Below are 22,971 nucleotides of genomic sequence, written 5' to 3'. Positions count from 1 at the left end.
GAATTTCATTACGCTTTTCAACAAACAGTTTTCATTAGTTGCCTTAAAAGAAATTTGAATTAATCGGAATGAATTAAACTTTTACATTTTGCCTTTGAAACACACAGCGGCTATCTATCTAATGGAGAAAAAGAAAAACTTTTGAAATTCTTAGTTGAACTGTGAGTCTCGTAGCCAAAATGTGGAAATTTCGTTTGCAATTAGTTTTCGATGGTGGTAGATACATTTTCAAATATTTTATCGAAATAAGACGAAATGAATAAGGGATGAACAACATATTCGACAGGAATATTTAGTTAAGTTTTCGAAATTATAAACAAAAGCGTTCTCAACTCAGCGATCCTAACTAAACATTTCAATTAGTTTCAAAATGAGTTCGATTTTCGAAATATTCCATCTTGTTCAGATGATATTGTTAATCGTCTTAGATCGTCTCTCTTCCCTTTTGTTGCTGTTATCTTCTTAATATTCGAGATATTCTCTCTACTTCCTGCTAAGATGTTATCTATATTATTATTACATATTAAATGGGTTTCCATTATTTTTTTAAATAGTTTATGAGTGTGTGTGTGTGTGTGTGTGTATGTGTGTGTGTGTGTGTGTCTGTTTGGCTGTGTGTCTATATGATTACCGTTATGTTATATATTTATCAGAGCACTGTTTAATCATTTTATTATTTTTACATTGCTTGTAATGAATGAATTTAAAAAAAGTCTAGGTTGTTGTTGTTTCTTTTTCCTTTTTTTTTTTTTTTGTTTGTGTATATCTCTTTTTTTTTTTTTTCAAATAATTTTTTTTTTTTTTTTGCTTTTTTTATTTATTTAGTTTTACTTAAATGTTTATTCATTGTTTTCAAATATTTACTGTTATTTTAACATTTTCATTTATTTTTTTATTTATTTTATTTTATCTATTATTATTCCTTTTGTTGCCTTTTTTATTTAAACTATTCAAATAGTGTTAAATGTTTAGGTGCTATATCTATTTTATGCAAATGTTGGTTTTTTTTTTTTTTTTTTTCAATTTTTTATCTATTTTTTATTTTCTTTATTTTATTATACTTATGTACGTTATGAAAAGACTTTATTTATTTTGTCTTAAATTGGAATTGTGTATGGGTGTCTCCGCTCCATACGCTTACATACCGAGCATGCACAGGATGCAAAAAAATTATAAAAAAAGTCTTGATTCATTTAGAAACGGAAAAGGAGTTCCAATATGATCTGATGCTTTGTTACAGGTGAAAAGTGATCGAAAGCAATCCAGGCTCCTTTGCCATTTGTGATATGAAAATTAAATCCTAAAAACTCCCTATATTGTTACAACTTTTTTGTTATGGAATCATTTTAAGGAATATTCAGACAAATGCAAAAATATTTGCAGAATAATTTCTTTCTAATTAATTTTTAAAAATCATTTCATACAAATTGTGATTAGTGCCACAGACAACGGCGTACATACATAGGAATGTTTTCATTTTTGTGCCTACATACACGTATTCAATTTAGGTGAGTAACTTTTATTAAACTTGTGTCGCTTTGCCCTAACTGCATAGCTAAGCATATATTCGTGAATCCTAAGATTCTAAGGTCTTAATAAGTGCTTCACGCGTGTATATACGCATTTATGTATGTACGTAAATTTTTGATGATTTCTAATAATCATTTATTATTGTTATTATTAATTTTTTTTCTTTGGTTTTTTTTTGTTTTTTATTTTGGTACTCGAACTTTGCGTAGTAAACAGTATCTTTTGTTTTCATATAAGGAATAAAAAGTTCTACTTTCTTCACAGGAATAATTATAATGAGATTAAGGATTGCAACCAATATATATTGAAACAATTTGTAAAAAAAAAAACGCATAAAAACAGAAAACATTTATAAAGATGTGTACGTAGGTGAGGTAAAACACAAATATGATCGATCGCACGATAGAAAATTGTAGCATGGGACAAATTTTATAAAAACTTTAATAAAATATGTGCATTTGTACGTATGGGTGTACATAGTTCATCAACCATATATTTGTGAAGATATTAGTCGAAATTCATAACAATTAAAGAGATTATTCTCATTATGGATAGCGCTTGGTGTTAGTTATTAATGAATACATAAATTGTACTTAATGTATACATCATATATTGCATCCTACATGTCATAGGTATTTCATATGATTTGGCAGCGTTTTGTAGATATTTATTGACTTAATGTTTTCACGTAGACTCTTCGATTACTCACTCCTTCCATTCGACATGGCCAATTGAGGATCTCATGAAAGAAAAACTTCTAATCCCAACTAAATTGCCCGCAATTTTAAATTCATCTAATTTTCGTTTCAAGAAAACTTACACCAAAAATTTATAAGAAAAACTCATCTGATTTTAAATGGAAATTGGTTAAATTATCAATTATATGTAAAACGATTCCTCTGGACAAAAATGTGTATAATTTAGGGGATTTTTGATGCATATTTGTATGGATTATATTTATTTGGCAAATCTAATGCAATATCTACTATTGGTATAGCTATTGGATTCCATCGTTACAATCTATGTTACATATTCCGGCAGTAACCAAAAAATTTTCGTTTTTCCTGCTCGTCTCGATTTTGATTCAATATTTTTTTTAAGTATTTATGTATTTTTAAGTATTTAGGTACAAGTTTTGATCTTCCAAAGCAGTAAATAACTGACTTGATTGTAGTAGCTTCGTTGCATGTGTGTGTGAGTGTTACTACTATAAGTAAAGGATAGTATCATGTTGATTGCACAATTCCTTTTAAACAGTAAGTACTCCAAGCCCTGTATTCTTGGTTAGCGGACAATAATCGGATCTGTTCTTTTCTTGTTATTAACACGGCTGATGGTGGCAAGTTTTAACGAAAGAAAGCTCGAAGCTATATATCATGTCTAAGTCTTTTGTTGTTTAAAACAAAGTTTACATACAATACATTTGTACAATGCAAATAAATATTTATGTTAACCTCATAAAGGTTTAAGAAAAAAAATTTCCATGCTACAATTAACGAATTGTTTTCTCTCCGAGGAATAAACTTTTTATTTTTTTTATTTTTTTCTGGCAGTGTTTTATAATTCTTATTATATTTGGTTTTTTTTTTTTTTTTTGTTTTAATTCATAATCTTTTTAAATTCAATAAATACTCGTATTAGTGTATTTGGTACAATTCGAAAGGACACATATGAAAGAGAAAGATAAAGGAAGAGACGGGCCTCTCGTAAAATGCTCACAAATTATTTTATTGCATGCGAGAAATTATTACATATGCAATTAACATAGGAATAAAGATATATATAGAGAGAGAGAGAGAGAGAGAGAGTGAGAGAGTGAGAGAGAACATAAAGAATGTGGTAGGAATTTAGTTCGCATTTATTATCCTAGTTTACATAGTTTAAGGAAGTAATATTATGGAAGTACTTTTGGTTTTGTATTTTACTTTTTTGTATTTAATATATTTTTCCTGTCAACTATTTGTGGAACACAAATTATTTTCGTTTTTTCTTTTTTTTAATCTTTTTTTTTTTATAATATTTTTTTTGTTTGGAAAATAAGGCGTGTGTGTTTGCTTGTTATTTTTTCAATATATATATGGTTTATGTTTTAATTGTCAAATTCACTACAACTACTTGAATATACTGATATTGGAAAAATTATGCGTGTTTGGTTGCTGTTGTTCTACATTAATTAATTTAATACGTATGCATTTTGTAATTTAATACAAAGTAAAAATAAAAAAGAGAACATTTAGCATATGCACACAACGCATACATACATACGTTAATGTTTTATTCGAACAATATGGCAGTTTATGTTATTGAACTATAAATAAAAAAAATATATATATATCTCTGCATATGTATATGCACATTAAAATTGTGAACATGGGATTTATTAACGAATATATATGCAATAATTGCGGCTAAGAACGTGTATAACAAATCGATGAGTGTAATTGTATTTATGAATTCATAAATAAAAAAATGTTAATTTTAGTTAGTCACAATTCTTAAACGTTCTAATTAGATCGAGCGTTTAGTATAAATAATTCTTTCAAAATTCTAACTGATCATGAAGAAACAAACAAAAAACAACACTTTTTCTACTTAGATCAAACTTTCAACAGCCACCTACATTAAACGAAAACAAAAAGAAGGAGACGTAAGGAACTGTTTTACTTTATTAATGCTACTACAGACAATTTATACATTTTCAAAGAGAGAGAAGGAAAGAAGTTAGGGTTGTCTTAATACGTAATGTCTGTAAATTTTTTTCCTAGACTGAGCACTTTTCACTTTCTTATCATTCAATCAATGGGCAGTGCAATGAAGAAACAAATTCTGCAATTTTTCATCTTCAACTTTATCGTAAAAGAATTTTCGATAACATAACTTACTTTTGCTTCATTGGCTTCACTAATAAGCATTTTTTTTGCGTTTACTCAAGCTGTCCAGAAAGAGTTTTGGCAGACATTTAAAGACGGCGACTTTGACGCCTTCTTAGCGAACCGTAATAAGGAATATCGCTATATGATCCATCAGGAATTCTTAAAGCAAATTGGTTGGATTTGAAAAATTCGACCATCATCTTCGCACATAACTAAAAATATAATTAGAAAGCAGGATTTTTGATATGTACCCTGAGAGACGCTGGAAATGGTGATGTACTAGTAAAGTTAAGTAAAGTTGTAAAGTGAAAACATTGCAGTGGTTTTCGTCTCACCATCGAAAGTAACCTATACCATCCTCCAATTATTCACATAACAACAGTTCAATATAATGCGTTGTATGGAAGGTCATCACGAAAGTAGTACGGTACATGCCACCTTCCATAGCGTTCGTTCTTGATCCAAAATACATTGGTACACCAAATTTCAACAAGATGTATCAAGGATTACGAGCTAATGGTTGACCATCAAAATATTAAACAGACAGGCAGACAAACTCTCCTGATCCCAACAAGCTAGGATAATAATAAATGAGTCTATGTCAAATTCTTCTAGATGTTGTTTATATCCGCAAAAACTTAATATGCCTTTGTACCGCAAGTAGATTTGGGTATAAAAAAAAACTTATGTATTAGGATGTACGACTCCCAACTCAACATATGTGTTGTGGAAACTAACATTTTAATCTTTTATTGTCCAGAAATACGATATACACTTTAAGTAAATCTTACTTCCTCCTCTCATCTATTTTGTCATTTCTTTAATCCTCAAAAAATTTACTGCTTCAACATTGCACAAATGAACTGAATATGAACAGGAGCAGCAAACCATATATTTTCTTATTTTCTACATTTTCTTATTCTTGCCAAACAAAGTCTTTTAGGACTTTTACCTTGCCGTGATGCCGTGCCGACACCCTCAGTTTTTTTTCTGAAATACGGATTGTATTTTTGGATAGACATGTTTTTCAATGTTTAACATAATCTACAGATAAACGCAAAAAAAAGAAGTAAGACAAGTCACAAAGCACTGTAGTGGACGACGACCGATTATATAGTAAACACAAGAAAACCCGGCGGACAGATGGATTTAAATCGATTCAGAAAATCGTGTCATACGTATAATAAAAGGTGAGTCTATCTCAAATTCCTCCGAATGGGGCGTACATCCACGTAAGTTTAATATGCTCTTGTACCACAACTGGTGTAGGGTGTAACAACATTTTTATAAAACATTCTAAAAGTTGTCAATAAAAAGTAGCTTAACACCAAGTCAGTGCGTAATACGAATAAGAAATTTTGAACCATAAACAATAATAACAAAATTTAGATATTACGCAAGACCGTCTAATTTCCATGATTTAATGGTCGATATGGGCAAAGAATAAAAATATGTTTATTTTTTATTTCCACAATAGTAGCAAGACCTTGAAATATGTGCCGAACATGTATTCCATTACACCAACGGTACTTATTTTGGCTATTTTGTATCCCTAGAAATTGAAGTGATAGGAATGTGCTGCAGTCTTAGGAGAAAAATGAAACATCAACCCATATACATACACACACACACAGACACACAAGTACTCGTATTACTTATCATCCTCTTAGTAAGCACTACTGTGTTTGCACGCTCTTGAAAAATCGAAAAGATGTTACGATAATGAAATCAACCCAACCCAACGTACACTTTCGCATAGCTACGTAAATCTAGCATATATACCAAATTTCCCTCAGCAAAGCTGGAGTAATTGAAATTAATATAAATGGATTTCTACGTTTAAAAATCAAATCACTTCCAGATCGCTCTCCTAACATAGAACAATCAATCAATTTTCATATTATTGTAGAAGAAATATGAATTTTGAATAAAGGAATGGCACGAGAACTTGAAATGGGAAAATTGTTAACTAATGATCAATTATCTTTAAAGGCTTAAATGTTTGCATTATACTAACATTAGTGCTAACGAACAATGCCACGCACGATATTCTATCTTTCCTTAACAAATGAATAATTATCTAAAATGGAAAAAGAAAAATATTTACCGCTTTAACAGAGATTTTATAGAGATTGTTAAGGAAATTTCATTTAACAGAAATTGTTAAGGAAATTTCATTTAACACGCACAACTCGAGTACAAATAATTTCTTCCTATTTTCATTTTTTTTTTTCATTTGGAAACTACTACTATCGCATAACTATGCTATGCTATGAGCGTTCGTTTTGTCATTGCTTTGAACATTTTTTCAATATTTAATTCTAACTGTGTGTAGTGAATAGTTTTGATGATGCCTAATGTCCGCATTAGCGCGTCTGTGGCTTGCCCGCTTTTATGTGATGTAATAATGTACGTACACCTGTTTATATACATATATATGTATTAATGTAAGTGTATAGTTTTGTGAAAACTGTTTTTTTTTTTTTAACATTTTCTTATAGTTAAGTATTATTATTAATTTCTGTTGTTGTTGTGGTTGTTTCTTTTAATATTAGTCTACCCGAATTTTTAGATTCTATCCTCCTCGTCTTCCTCTTCGACTTCTTCGCCGTTCTCTTCAACCTCTTCCTTGTAGCCTGGATGCTCGGAGATGGCATAATAGTTGCCATTATAAATGACGCCCAATTCGCGTAGAGCATCACCACGTATTGTCGCTTTAATCGTCCAATTGTAACAATCATCCGATTCGGATTCTCTATCCAGTCGCTCTACATCCAATATTTTTGAGTTTAGACGCTCCAAAATAATTCCAATGTCTTTGATGCTAAGATGCCGCTTCTGGTCCACCGACAATTGATCAATGAGCAGCAGGAATTTCTCGGTTGTCACTTTATCATCCTCCATGACCGTATTCTCGGTCTCGCTTTCGGAACTATCACGCTCCGGCGCAATATCCAGGAACCGTACATGACCTTTAGCACCTGATGAACGGCGTTGCATACTTCCGCCCATTGTAGGATCCACAACCGATGACATATTTAAAGTTACTTGTTGTTGGGGCTGGGGGCTCGAGGTACCATCTTGGATGGGCGATGTGGCCACACTTTTGTGCACCGCAATTTTACGACCCTCTTCATGCAGCGCGCAACAATGAAAATCGCATTCCGTTGTACTGGGGCTACCAGCACGGCTGGGCGTATGCGCATGATGAGCACATTCGGGCGTATGCACATGCACAGCACCGACAGCGCTGTCGAAGGAACCACCTTGTTTTGAAAGTCTCCTACTCGTGCCCGGAAGTACAACGCCTGGCGGCAAAACTACACCACCTGGGTGATATATACTCGCAGGTCCTTCGTCACTAATTACCGTTATTTGAGGACTTGTATAACGTTGCTGAGATGATTGCGATGACACTGACTTGCTATCAAGCGAACTTTGTGCCGACAAACCTTTTTTCGATGGTGAGTACTTATCAGAGGATATAAGTCCATTTGTGTTACTCGCACCACTGCCGCTTGGGCCCAAACCGCCGCCAACCGCACCACTCCCAGAACCACCTCCTCCGCCACCGCCTTGCCGCTGATCCCAGTGCAGAACCACCGTGACACGACCCTTATTATCCATAATTTTCCACGATGGAGTCTCATCATGCAATTCTAACGCATGAATCGTCTCACAGACGATCTTCGGTATGGCTGATATAGCTAAGTAGTCGGAAATAATCATGTTTTAGTTCGTCATTTCAGCTAACTAAGGATTTGCTTACCAGCTTTTATGACATCTACGCCGGTTGGATACCAACGTTCGCCTTGTCTTAACAATAATAGCACTGTGTTATTTGCCAATGTCCGAAAATATTCGCCATCTTCAATCTGGGTCCCATCGCTCTCCAGAACAAGACGCACAGGTTCTGAGGCAGGAACCCCTAGTTTATCTTTGCCTGCAATAAGAAACTTTTATTTAAATTTTAAGCGCTAAGCTTAACATGAATATGCCCACTGCCTACCTCGGACTAATAATTCTTCAAATGTGCTTACTACCACGCCTTTCCGTACGTTCCGCCAACTATCCCAAATTTTAAGGGGTCTCTTGCCGCGAGACTCCTAAAAAAAGAAGAAAAATAGAACGAATAACTTTGATCAAAGTAGATCGTAAAGTGTCCAGAAAATCTTCAGGACGTTTGAATAAATTTGGACCGTCAAAATATTCTACAGCACACAAACAGCGTGCTTTTCCATTTTATACCACTTCGTTAACGTTTAGAAGCAAAAATTTACAGCCCTACAGATTGATATACCAACGTATATATGTAATCTATTCTTTGATCTATTCAAAGTTAAAATTCACGCGAAAAAATGAGTTTCGAAACAATATATTTGAACTTGGAAAATATTCTGTAAATTGTAAAGCTTACGTTCCATTACAACTTCGTTAAAAGTATCACAATGTACAGACTTTTATGTTAACAATGCACATCACCGAGTTTTGTTTTGAACGATTCAATTTTCTTTTCACCTATATGAAATGTTTTGTGGCACCGAAACCTGTTGATAGCGGTCGAAATAGACTGGTAGAACTCTTGGCTTCGTACACATCATTGCAATACATAGATGCTTGCGTTATACAAAACTTTTATTGGAAACCAATTCTTTCAATTTGTCCGAAAAAGAGACGGTAGACACCGGTAGACACCGCAGGCGAGCAGAATATTTTTTCTTCCAGGAATATTACTGACTTTGTTCGCTGGGCTTGCGCATAAAAATTCACACGATGAAAAAGAATGTCACGTTTTCAGAAGACGTAGTCAATTGGAAGCAGTTATAGGGAATTGTTTACACACAGGCTATATTCCTAACAATTACGAGTACAGCATATGTGGTTATAAAAGTTGAAATTAGAGCTAATATTGAATCGCTTCGGTATTGTCACTTATTTAAATATATAACAATAAAACATTAAGTAGCCTACACCAATTCACCGCGTACAGTTATTCACTCATTTTGCTAACAATATCACCAATTACATTCATTAAAACTCGCACATTGAAGGATACTCAAAACATCGCGTGGCGTGATCCAAGTTTAGCAAATTTATTTACTTCCTAAAAAAGTTATTAGTTTTCAGTTTCCGTCATAAAAAACTAGAAATTAGTCTTAACCATTATATAAGGGCTTGCTTTCCATTATAGTCTCTATCTATATTAATATGTTCGGGTTTTGAAAGCCGATCTATGTGGTGTTAGATTTTTGGTAAACTGTTACTGTGGACCAATTAGCTTACTATTCATGAGAAAACTTGTATGTGTTGGGATCCAAGAAAAATGCCCATGTGATTCAAATTTAGTCTACTCATCATCATAAAAGGTTGGCAATTAGTCCTTTTTGGCATCTAAAAGGTTATATATGCTGACATTCCTTGCGTGGCCTGGTATCCAGATAATAAACCAAAGTGGTCCAAATTCGGTAAAGTTGATTGCTTTATCTATTCCCTATTATGAACTACGAAATGTTGAAAATTATACATTTTTACCCTTTAAATATCCGGTTTTCGTAGGAACGGTTCTGTGATGTGAATGTTAACAAAATATCGCCATTTTTTATACTAATTTTGAATTTTGAATTACTATTACTTAGCGAGTTTTGTCGAAAAATATTGAAAATCGCAAATTTTTCCCATAATAATGCTTTATTTTAAAAAGCCGTTATATGGGAATTGGTCGAAAAAGTTGATCGATCCGATCCATTTTCAATAGCATTCGTCCTTGGGCTAAAGCAAATTAGTGTAAAAAATTTCATCAAAATATCTTAAATATTGCAATTTGACACAATAATGCATAAACAGACGTGAGACGGACAGACAAACTAAGAATTTGGAATCTTTTTGCTCAACCGATCAGTACAATAAATTGTGCATCTATCTTAAGCACTTCTCGGTGTTAAGTCCGAGTTGTGGGTCCGTACAAGCATAATATACGCTGTACCACAAAAGGTGTAGGGTATAAAAGTCAGAAATCAAAGTAAATTGTTTATTATTACACAAAATTGTTAAATTGTCTTAAAATGTTCCATTAAAATCTAACATTAATACAGAAGCAATCCATTCCATACACAACGTTGCAAAATTCCGTTGTGTATGTATTATTTTTACTATTTTTTCTCTTTTTTAGTATAAAGAGCAAAAACAATCACTTGTTGCATTCTTGTGCTCTCTTTGATTACAATTAGAGAAACAGCTATATTTAGTCGTATACGACTACAGGAAAATTTTGTTAAATAACAGTATAACTCTTAAGTAAGTGTTAAAAAGAAAGGTGCAGAGAGAGCATGTAACATTTCTGCAAAAAACCAGTTTACACAGTGAGTAGTGAATGAGTGGGTTTCCCAGTGTTTATTGGTTTCTAGTTACAGTACGCGTGGTTATTTGTAAATGAGAGCATAGATATAGAGTTTAATCATATTTGTTTATGTAAATCATTATGCATGTATGTACATGCGTACCACTTGCGCTGTTATATGTTTTTGTAAATTAAATCGACATCGAAAACGAAAACGTATGCAAGGACATTAGTGAGTGCTCTAGTGACCTACTAAGAATCAAAAAGACCAACAAAATTTCGGTTATGGGCCGTGAGTGTACTACGATCGATACATGTCTACATACATGTAAACATTCTTAATGCAACATCTTTATTGTTTCTTTTGTGCTGGTCACAGAAGAACCACAATATGCCAAATTTATTATTGCGTTCGTAACATCCTCTTCATTAGCATACGAGTCTGAATCGTCCATAGCCGTGTCCGTCAGTCGTCTACTATTATTGAAACGCATGAAGTTCTAGCAATTGAAATGAAAGAAGATTAGGTTAAAAGACTGTAAAATGATAGCTTTGATTGAGCAAAATTCCGCAAAAAACATTTCTCTTTAGACAAGGCTATAAAAGGTGAAAAAATTCAACAACCTTTCAAAAGATGCTAAAATACCGTTAAATCAATTCAGATTGCTGCTTGCAATAATGAAGCAGATAGAAACATTTCGGCGATTGTCATAGCTGCTACAAGTGCCAAGCAACGGCATAAACGATCAGCGTCCTCCTATATAGAAAAGTCCACAAGTAATGTATAACCAACCCATCAGTACAGCTTAGTCCCAAAGAAAATTTTCGCACTTTTCTCTAATGCATTACTCGACAAGTATATAAAACTGAATAATCTTTAAAGTATTCCACACTTTAGTGATAATAGTACATTATCAGCTATTAAAGAATGATGCAGTTGATCTAGTCTTCAAATATTTTTTATACTTCTATGTGATTTTTGCAACCATCAATCATCGTCATCAATGTTTCCTAATTCCACAAAAACCAATCCACAGCAAGTCGGACAATCTTTTTTCCATTTACGTGTACATGGTCTATAACCACTTATCATAGTTCCTTATGATGCGCAAGGACGTATTTAGCGACTACCCTTCATTGACTTGATTTATTGAAAAAGAAGTTTGGTGAGGTTCCCCTTAGCGAAGAACTCTGCATACAGAATAATAATCCGCTCAAAACTCAAGATCCTATGGATCAACTAATTCAAGTATTACGCCAGCAAATAATAATGAAATAAGTAAACGCTACGTAAGTAAAATCATAAACCACAATGCCTACAGTTCCTCCCGCACTAGACATAAAAAAATTGAAGTTAATTTTTAAAAACATTAGAACCTGAGTAGACAATAAGCCATCTTTTTCTTATTACTTTCACGAAGAACGTCAGTATCGTAGAGGAGTTTTTATATTCTACACTACTTATGAGTAGTATAAGAGTATATTAAGCGTGTCCGGATGTATGCAAAATCCTGAAGGACTTGATGTAGACCCATCTTTTATTAAACCGATCGAGCCTGTCTGTCCCACTATTACCTCCTAGTTCGAAAAGTCGCTGCATGAATAGCTGTGGAATCATGGCCACATAAAAAGCATGATTGGAAGGCTATCGATTTCATCTTAAAGCGTTGTAATGTGTCCGTTAAATTAACCTTAACGCGAATTTTTGGTGTATGAAGAACTACTAACTTGATCTATGGACTTAAGCTAAAAGTCTTTATCCGAAATATTTTTGTTCCCATGAGATATGAAAGCACAAAGAAACTAATGTTCGGACTAAAAAGCTCAACTGGATCGGGTCCAAACTCAAGTTATGGCTATTCGCAATATCAATTTGGTGAGAGCAAGCGGCGCAACAAGATGTTTCTTACAAAGGGATTGTCAAAATTAAAGCCCTCCAACCAGTATTCTCAAGTGTTACCTGGAATCAGAAAGTTGAAAAATTTTCCCGAGAATGGCACACAAATTAAAGACCAACCTTCAGCAGCAACTAACTTCAAACCTCCTCCATTCGATAGTGAGAATACTCAGCGTTAGTGGAGCTCGAAGGTGGTAGCAGTTAGCAGTAGCGATTAAAACCAAAAGATATTTACTCAGTACTCGCTACCCGATATATGGATCGAAATAAGCTTAAGCAAAAATGCTAATTGTGTTGAATTTACTTACGACGAGAAAATTTACGAAACGCGAACATTACAGTTCGTACTCGAAAATCTGAAAGTTCACTAAGTATTTAGAAGGCATCTTTGGACACAACCCCAACAATGTCAAAACTCCAACAGACTGCAACTTCTTAGCAGAAACCCAGCCGTTGAGTCCATATCGACGATAGGCGAATCGCGAACTGAAATTAACTAAAACCCTCAATAAAAAGTGATGATATAAAAATAGTGAAGGACTTATGTAGGTAGCTCATATGGTCCACATGGTCAACTAAAGAAAAAACAGTTACGAATACAACTGTTATCGAAAAATCAAGAGGTAGACACAAAACATTGAGTTCCCACTACCACATCGCTTTATCGTCAATTGTTAGCAAGAATCTAAAGACCTTTAACAGTTTCTTTGCGTACGTGAGGACTAATGACTAAATAACTATCAAGCGACAAATGACTATCAAGCGGTCAGCTGGTAATTTCAAAGTTTCTTTGACTTCCAGAATGAAGCGTTTTGTATAACTCAACTCGAAGTCTTATTTCATCAAAAATACATGGGCAGTATGAGGTCTCTTATGAGTCTTATAAAGAAAGGAAAACTAATGTGAAAAACTACTGATAAAAGCTCCAATGCTCCTCCTTTATGGAAAGTCAAAAACGAAGTAGATTGCAAGCTAAGCATACATAGAACAATGTTATGTTATATGTTAAATAAAAGTTTCTCGTTGTTTTTGCTTACAGTTGAGCCCCTACATATGATGCTGCCAAGAGAATAGACCAATGTTATCCAAATTCCATGCGGTTAATTTATTAAGGACCAATTTTCATCGTAGAATATTAAAAATTAAGATACATTTTTTATTAGAACCTTGGTATGGATAGGGATCCAACGAGAGCTATCTACGAGGTGAAAATTCGATTTATGTCAAATTATTGTTATGAATAAACTTTCATCAAGAAGTATTGAAAATTACCCGTTTCTGCCATGGAATAATTCAGTTTCCGTAGGCACGGTTATAATAACGAGGGTTTCAAAAATGGTTGATGCAGTCAAGGTTTGCACCAAGTTTCTCTTCAAAACTAACATTCATCACAAAATATCAACATTTAAGCGTTTTTGCCAAATAAAGGCTTGTCTCTCATTAGGATCTATATGTATGGTGCTCTCTAAAAAAGGGAGCTACATGGTCCAAAGGTTGATTTCTAAGTCAATTAACTATTTTTAATCGATTTTTAACATGAATTATTGAAAAGCATACCTTTTTATCATTTAGACATTGACTTTTCGTAGGGACGGTTATATGAGAGGAGGCCAAAAAATTACCGCACACCAATTTAGAATACCGAAGTACTATTCCGAGGCGTTTATTATTACGAAATTCAAGAAGTCACACAAGTTGAGAGAGTCTCACCTTTTTTTTGGATCGATCGATTCAGAAAGTAATTCTACGCTTGCCTTTCCGTCTGTATTGTTATTTTGCATTCGACCTGCGGCCCGTAATTTTTACGATATTTTGATTAAATTTCATAAACTGACGTGTTTTGACCCAGGAACAAACGTTATTGAAAATGGTTCAGATTAGACGATATTTTTGATCATTTCTTACATAAAGCCTTAATTTGAAAAGTCTTTATATGCATAACTGTAGTATGGTACAGCATACTTAATGGTGGGCCATGGTTTACTTATTAAGACTAAAGACAGTGTATATGATAAATAAGTTAAAACAGAATTAGAGGGATATTTTCAAGACTTCCCCGCCAATTTCATAATTAAAACTCTTAATCCGTTTATTCGAAAAATGTTGCCTTTGGAGATCTTTTCATTATAATATTACTTAGTGCCGGCTGACAAAAACTAAGAAAAGAAAACATAAAAATTTAATCTTGTTATGCTTATTTACCGCTGACGTATTATTGGATGGTGTTGGACCTGTAGTGATAGTCGCGCCCTGAGATGCTGCTGCAGCTGCGGCAGCAGCCGCCACCTGCCTAATGCTGAGGCAATTGCAGATTGGTTTTGTGACGCCCAATGTGCATAAAGCATTGGACCACATCGTTTCGCCTTTGCTATCCACGTTTGATGTTTAGTTTACCGTTAAACAAAATATATTTCTTTTATGCTGCCTTTGATCCTTATCTCGCTTTCGGGCTCTTTCTATCTCGCGTTATCTCTCTCTCTCTTTCTTTCTTTCTTTCTCTCTCTCTCTTTCTTTCTTTCTTCCTTTCTTTCTTGCTCTCTCTCTCTCTCTCTCTCCCTCTCTCTCCGCCTATTTCTTTGTTGCGTTAACTTGGAAGTATTTGGATTGAAGTAGTTCAGTTGAATTATATTTAATAGTTGAGTTGTGTGTGTTTTATACGTAGCTTTTTTATATATTTACGTTAAGCTTCTAACTGAGTTGAGAGTTGAGATGCATTTCTTTGTTGTTTTTATTATTATTATTATTATTATTATTATTATTACTATTATTATTAATTTTATATCTATTTTTTACATATGTAGCGTTGTCTTTGTCTAAGTGTTTTGTGTGAATATTACAAACTAGTTAACTTTCTTATAAATATTTGATTGCATTTCCTTATTGAATTGGGATTTTGATTTTTAACATTCTATTTCTATATATACATATACATATATATATATATATATATAATGTTTGATATTTTCACTCGTAATTGTTTTCACAATCATTTAAGAAAATTATAATAAATTTCTCTTATATAAATGTAAACACTCACATACACGTACAAGATACACTTGCATGCACACTTTAATATACGCGCGCACATATACACACATATATTTATGTAATAAAATATTCTTTTTTTTATCAAAAATGAAAGATTTATTTCACAAAACTGTTCTTGTGCTCTTCATGTAATTTGTGTAAATTTTTAATGAATTCGTAGAAAAAATTAAGCGAGAAAATAAGAATCGAAGCAATAGTTCAGGTTCAGTTTTAGTTTCAGTTTCAGTTTCAGTTATAGTTTACACGTTTTACAAAAACATATTAAAAATATTGTAAAAATAATTCATCCATCAATACAGAGTTGTATTTATTTTTATATTATAATATTATTTGTTTATTTTGAAATTCGTTATTTAAGTTTAAATGCAATTTGTTTTTTTTTTTTCTTTTCTTTTCCTTTATACTTTATTAAGTTCTTTTTCTTTAATAGATATTTGAAACCACATAATATCTCCAGAATTAATGGTTATTTATAAGTTTAAAAACGATTTCCGTTTGTTTTTCTGTCTGTTTCTTTGTTTTTTTTTTTTCTTTTTCGTTTATTTTCTAAGCTTTAATGGTTGAAATGGTTGAATGGGCGGTCATGGCCCATGAGAAAAGAAAAGGAAAAAGAGTTAAAGAAATGACATCGAATACAGGTTTTAACGCATTGTTTTGTGCTATCATATGGTAAATAGCAGGAGCAGAGTTGCATAAGGACGCCTTACTTAGCATATACGTAAGGCAAAAACGCGTAAGCTCTTACACCTAACCGAATAAACATATGTTCTTAACAGACATACATTAAAATTCGAGTTTATACAAACTGTGCGTGCATATGTATGTGTGTGTGTGTGTGTGTGTGCGTGCGTGCGTGCGTTCGTGCGTGTAAAACGGACATATAAATTAAGAGCATGTTAATTATATGAATTAGGAGCGATTCTCTTTTGTGATGAAAACTACACAAACAAGCTCACGAGCATGCACTTCTTTAAAACCCCCCTTAAATTATAATACAACAAGAATGATAATTGTCTCGGCCTTTTTATACTTTTCTTTTCTTTTTTCTTTTTCCTTTTTCTTTTTTAATTAATTTCGTCTATCTTTGGATGTACGTTTCAACTTTTAGTTTTAAAAAAGTTAATCTTTGTTCAAAATTATTTACAAATATACGCATAAGCAAGTATATCCATGCACACGCATGCACACACACACACACACACACGAACGAACGCAAACGTACACCCATACAAACAGATGTATACAAATACGCATATACATGTATATATATATATATATATATATATATATATATAAGCTATATATATATATATATATATATGTTATTTTTCTGTTTTCACTGATTTCACAGATGGCCTTGCCAGAATACAGAGGGTGTGTAGAGCTTTGCTTTGGCCTACATACGATTGATAGAATCAGGACACGAAGACATCACATCAATACATAGGTATTCATACATTTATATATGTAAACGTATATAAATGTAAATATATACAAATGTAACTAACTGTAGGCTAACAGCAGTATTGGTAGTAAAAGCGATGAATAAGAAGAAGTAAAACGTATAACCACAATACAATTAGGTTGAAGGTTTGGCGGTGCTGGGGCTGGAAAATGGTTAATGTTGTTCCTGGTTGATGGTTAATTTGTTGGTTGGTTGATTACAGAAGCAGCAGTAGCAGCAGTAGCAGCTATATCAGCATTCGCTGATATTACATAGATTTTTAATGTCTTTCCTTTTTGCTTATACTCACACATATAAAAATTTTTTATCTATTTTTTCTTTTTACATATACATGTATACACTATATAAATAACGCTATTAAACACGAATCTTGTTTTTTTTTTTGTTTTTTTTTTGTTTTCTGTTTCTTTGAAAATGTTTATAAATGCAAAAATTTACAACCAAACGCGATAGCTGGATAAGTCTTGGCACAGAGCGGTGGACGATGTTGATTTTGGATAATCATTATATATTGCCTTTGATAAGCGTTCCGCGGACATAATTTGTGTAGTGTCTTCTAATTGGGATGGTGACTGTGTTGTTATATCTACTCGCCCTAAAGTATAGGTTACATAGTTATTCGTAGTAACAGCGGCAAAGGATCCGTTTGAGGCAAATGATGACAAAGCCGAAGGGCAATTAGTTGATGCTGAAGATGATGCTGACGAGTATGAATAAGATGAGCTTGATGTACGTTTCTTCACGCAAACTGGGAAGGCTGTCTTACTTACAGCGTCTCGATTTGTCTGACCATTACTAGTGGATCCCTTTCGTTTCTCTGTGCAAAGCATGCAAACAACAAACATGCACATCTTTGTAATCGATTTAATTTGATCATATGTCTGCCGTTTCCAGCTTAGTTCGATTCAATAATTTATTAAAATTCAGTTTAACTATTCGCTTTTAAAGACGAACATTTTTAATTTTATATGAACGTGAAACGTCTGCATATATATGTAAAAGGAGTGGCACAGCAAACACACAGCTCTGCAATTCTTCTTAAGCGTTCAAATTTTCAAATGACTAAAATACTTTTTTTTTTGCCCTATGCATCGTCATTGCTTAAACGTGCCGATTTGTTTTTTCTTTTTTTTTTTTTTCTATATGACAAATTTTCGGTGTACACCTCGCTCACACTAGTTATACATCCTGCATGTATATCCTTTGTTGGAAGTACATATTAACTTTGAGTTCATAACACAACGTCGTATGTTTCACTTTTACTTTCGTTAAAACAATCGTATGTATCTTTAGCGAATGATTTTACTACACATTTTCTTATATTTCCTAATTAATCCTGTTTTCTGCGCCCAGCGTGCTTTTCTTTTCATATTTTACAATACATTTTAACAGTTGGCACTTGTTTTTAAAAAATTTCTTTCGGAAACAATCTACAATATGTGGTAAATAAATCCGTTTAACTTTCCCTTTTTTTATGTACATATAAATATATATATACAATATATATGTATATATATATATATATATATATATATATATATTTTAGTTTAATTTTATTGAATTTTTGCATAAAATGTGTTGCAGTGCCATTGATTTTGCACGCTCTGCACCGTTTGAAGGAAACTTAAAAAGTGCACTGCCCTTACGAACGACCGATGACGAAGCCAGCATCACATAACAGCTATTCAACTAATGCATTCGAAATCACTGTTAAGATGCTGTTAACTCATATTTGACCCAGTTTCCCCAGTTTCTCACTGCTATTACAACTATATAATTTTCCGTTCTCTTCTTGTTTGAGAATCAAGAGTAGATGGTATAAATAAATATGTATATATATAAATATATGTTACATGTATCTACATATATATGCTATGTAAACATGTTTTGTATGTCTAAGATTCGTTCTTATATTCGCAGTAGTAGTCACAAGTGTATTCTACCATTTTGGGAGTTCTGTTTAACTTAAGAGTGCTATAAATTAATTGATTCTCAATGAAGTTAACTCTGAAGTAATAATAACGCTCTGTCCTAAGGCGGCGTAAATATATTCGTATGAAAACATTGACGTTTTTGAGCTCGTTTCTTCCTTTCTTCTTGCATTGCGTATTTAAAATCTTCCTGTGAGCGAGCGGTCCTAAAAATAACAACAACAATGACAGACGACAAATTTCACTATTCACCAAGTGAGTCCCCTCGATAGCTGCCTCTAATTTTTTTCTTCAAACGGAATTCAAAGATTTAATTTTCTATGTGATAATACTTGGCAAATGCTACTATTCAACGAACAAATACATTTGGCAAATGTAGTAAAGGTAATGAAGACAACTGTCTGCATGAAATATCAGCTCTCTTCCCGTTGTTGATAAGAAATGTAAATTACAAAAACTTTCCTATTTGCCCAATTTCTTAAGCAATATTAAAAAGTTTATATCTATGTTAACGCCAGCCAGCCAAAGCAAGACACTGTCCATTTGCAGTTGAATATTTAGGCTAAGCGTAGCTTAAACAGATATCCTGCGGACTCAGACCAACGACAAGATTAAGGAGGGTGTTATAATGCAGTACTGTCTATAACACGGGATTCTTATTAAGCAATTGAAATTTATTTTGCACCCTATATTACTTGTGATAGAGAATATACGAGGTGTGTGCGAATGCTTACAACACCTAGAAGGGCATGACGTAGTACTACCTTTTATTGTATCAGTTAACTCATAATCCCTTTGTGACCCGATCTAAGCTTATCTGTCCGTTTGTTCGTCACTATTTCGCTTATTCATGTAACGACTTTTTGAAATAAGTCGTTATATAGGAAGTGATTGAAAAAGCGGTCTGATCCGAACCATTTTCAATAGTGATTTTAGCTTGAACGGGTGAATACTTGGCCAGACATCAGGAGGACACACAGACGGACAAGCTTAGATCGATTCAGCAAATGATTCGTATCGGCATAATAAAATCTCTATCCCAACTCCTTCTGGGTACTGCATACATCCGCACAAACTTTATATACCTTTGCCGCAAATGTGATATAAAAAATAGCTGAGCCAAGGTTTTTCACTAAATGCCTCCCTTATCGATTGGTCTTTGATTTCAATACAAACTGAATCTTGCAATTTCTACAAAGTTCTACTTTCGCTTGAGGGCATAGTACTGATGTCGCTATTTGTACTATCTTTTTGGTACTGGAATTTTACGAAAGATACTTTCGACTCTTTCATAAGGAACACATGTTTTTTGGAGTGATAAACAAAGAGAAAAAAGGAAATAAAAAGATAAGCTTTCTGCTACGGTCAGGTGGTCACAAAATGAAAGTACAGTCCGTCACGTTATCCTTAGTCGCTAGATAAGTCTGCTTGCATCACACAAGGAATTCTTTATAACAGTTCTTTTTTAAGAGCGCCCGGAAAATTTTATGTAAATCCACTGACTTTTGGTTGGTTTGAAAGACGGTTTCATTCTAAAGGTTAAGATTTCGCTTTTAAAAAATCTATTTATTATCTCGAAATATTGTTTTTCCAAACTTTTGATTACAGTAGATCTAATTCTCTATAATATGGTAGAACACCCATAAAAAATCGAATGCAAAAGAAATAAAAGAAACAGGAAAATTATATTCGCCCGAGGAATCTTGTGTATCTTATATGTCCAACACCATTGATTTATCATGCCGCGTGCCCTTTGCCCAATTTGGCCCATTTTCAATACCGACCTGCGTGCAAGAATTGCAAATGTTTCTATCTTCATTTTTGCGACCCGAGTAGTGTAAACAACGCACACTGCGAAAACAAACAGACATGACTTGATCGATTCAAAACTTCACGCTGATCACAAAATGTGCATATTTTATACGGTCTCTAAAGTTTCCCCTTTGGGGTTTGCAAAGGTTATGACAGACTGACTATGTCTCCATCCTTTGGCGATGGGCATAAAAATAATTGATTTTACTACTAACGCAGTTGAAAGTTGTGTCAGCTTTTATCTCCAACCATATTTGGGTGAAGATCTTTGTACGCTTCAGACACCAGAATTTAGCTGGTTGTAAAGATGACCTTCAGGAGCGAGAAAATTATATTCGAATCGTTATTGTGCACGATTTTTACCCTAGAAAAACCCAAGTACAAGCAAAGCCCTCAAATTGAAATTAGTGTACGCTAACGCAATCGAATATAACGCTAGATATGTTCCCAGAAAAACCGCGTAAAAAAAGATATACAGAGAAGGTGAAAGAAAACATTCTTGTTAGAGTTCACTTAAGAATTTAATTCGTGTTTTCATATTTTAGTTCATCAAATATTTCATAAAAAATAAATTATACTTTGGATAACCAAACTAACTTGCATGGACAATACATTACGCCCTTACTCTGTACATAATTCGAGGAATCCCATGCATATACATATACATCCCATGCATATATACATAATCTAACCGAATTATGAAAAATAAAACGCGATGAAAAGGTTCATAGAAACCCAAAAAAAAATAAAAATTTCATCAGAAAAATGTATTAAAAAAATTCATCAAACAAATTCATCGCATATTGAAAATTGTGTTAAAACAAAATAATCTGCGTAAAAAGAGACTTTTTTTTCTTTTCAACTCGTGTTTACTTAAAATTTCGTGTAAAAAAAAATTCATGTAGAAAGACAATTAAGTTTATGTTATAGTCTATGATTGAATGGACAAAGTAACAACATTAAATCATAAGCAATACCGGGACGAATATCATGGCATAAATTAAATATGAGAAAAATAAAAACAGTTGCTTGTCCATGAAAACAACATTTAATGCTTTTGTTAAAAAGAATGTCGTTAATAAATTTAGAAGGTGTTCTTCAGTCAGTCAGTTGGTGAAAGGTTTAGTTATAGTCTACTCGCATATGTGCATACATATTGTGTAATAAGATTTATAAAGAATCCTTGAAACGTATTCTGAATGTGTTTTGTTGCATTAATGCGTACCAAGGGTAAGTCCCTGGATAAGTTTCATAACGCGAGCAAATTCTGTTAAGTTTAGAGTGCAATAGACGATTTGCGGTCGCATTATAATCATATTACATATATCAAAACGTCTTCTCCGCTAAGATTTCTGAGAATCGTAAGTAAAATCACACAACTTCAGCATAATACTCATCGTTGAGTATCGTGTAAAGCGTTAAGTTCATCGCAAGCTATCATTCCACTGCAAATAGCTCGGCAATGCGAAATGTTTAAATATCTTTTAGAAGAAGAGGATGCTGGTACTGCAACAATATGTAACAAAGCGAATTGTTGGCTATAGTGAGTTAAAACAAAAATCAAAAGTATTACGTTCATCTATACATAGTCACCTACCTCAATGAACATTTACATGTACATATATATGCATATGTATGTATGCATGCACGTTCACGAACATTTATCATCTAAACACTGAATAAAAAGAAAAAGGAAAAAAAAAAAAAGCTAAAATAACAATAGCAACAACAATTAGAAAAATACACAAAGAAAGGACGAACGAATCAAATCTCAGAAAAAGTGAGTTTTCCCTCGAGATATTTAGGTCAAAGCTAGTCACTCACTCATTGCATAGCATAGCGCCACGGATATCCTCCTAAAGAAAGGCGATAAAGTACTGTGTGGCGGATAGGGGGTATGACTTTCCTTGAACCGAATCTATCGGTGATGGGTGTTAGCACTGCATCGACACAGCGGAACAAAACTTGTTCACATGTAAGGCTAAATATAATAACACACAAAAATGCATATATATATATATATATATATTTATACGCAAATGTATATATGTGTGTGTGCATCTAATACATTTTTTTTT

General features: G+C 33.2%; 1 protein-coding gene across 3 annotated transcripts in view; it reads right to left on the bottom strand.

Annotated features, from left to right (window-relative positions):
- Window positions 1-1,745: 1,745 nt before the first annotated feature.
- Window positions 1,746-22,971, bottom strand: part of LOC119639717 — a 24,299-nt gene continuing 3,073 nt past the window's right edge. For 2 of the 3 annotated variants that reach the window (XM_038037328.1, XM_038037327.1), the window contains 3 exons: window positions 8,413-8,509; window positions 8,173-8,346; window positions 1,746-8,110 (listed from right to left, as the gene is read on the bottom strand). In XM_038037328.1, coding sequence (XP_037893256.1) covers window positions 6,972-8,110; window positions 8,173-8,346; window positions 8,413-8,509 — 1,410 coding nt within the window. In that variant the 3' untranslated portion in view covers window positions 1,746-6,971. Of the gene's footprint in view, window positions 8,111-8,172; window positions 8,347-8,412; window positions 8,510-14,839; window positions 15,118-22,971 lie in introns of those variants that run through there. The other variant, XM_038037326.1, reaches the window with a different exon arrangement.

The sequence above is a fragment of the Glossina fuscipes genome, unplaced genomic scaffold (genome assembly GCF_014805625.2).
Source record: "Glossina fuscipes isolate IAEA_lab_2018 unplaced genomic scaffold, Yale_Gfus_2 113, whole genome shotgun sequence".
Classification (NCBI taxonomy): domain Eukaryota; kingdom Metazoa; phylum Arthropoda; class Insecta; order Diptera; family Glossinidae; genus Glossina; species Glossina fuscipes.
This window is presented reverse-complemented; position numbering and strand designations above follow the sequence as displayed.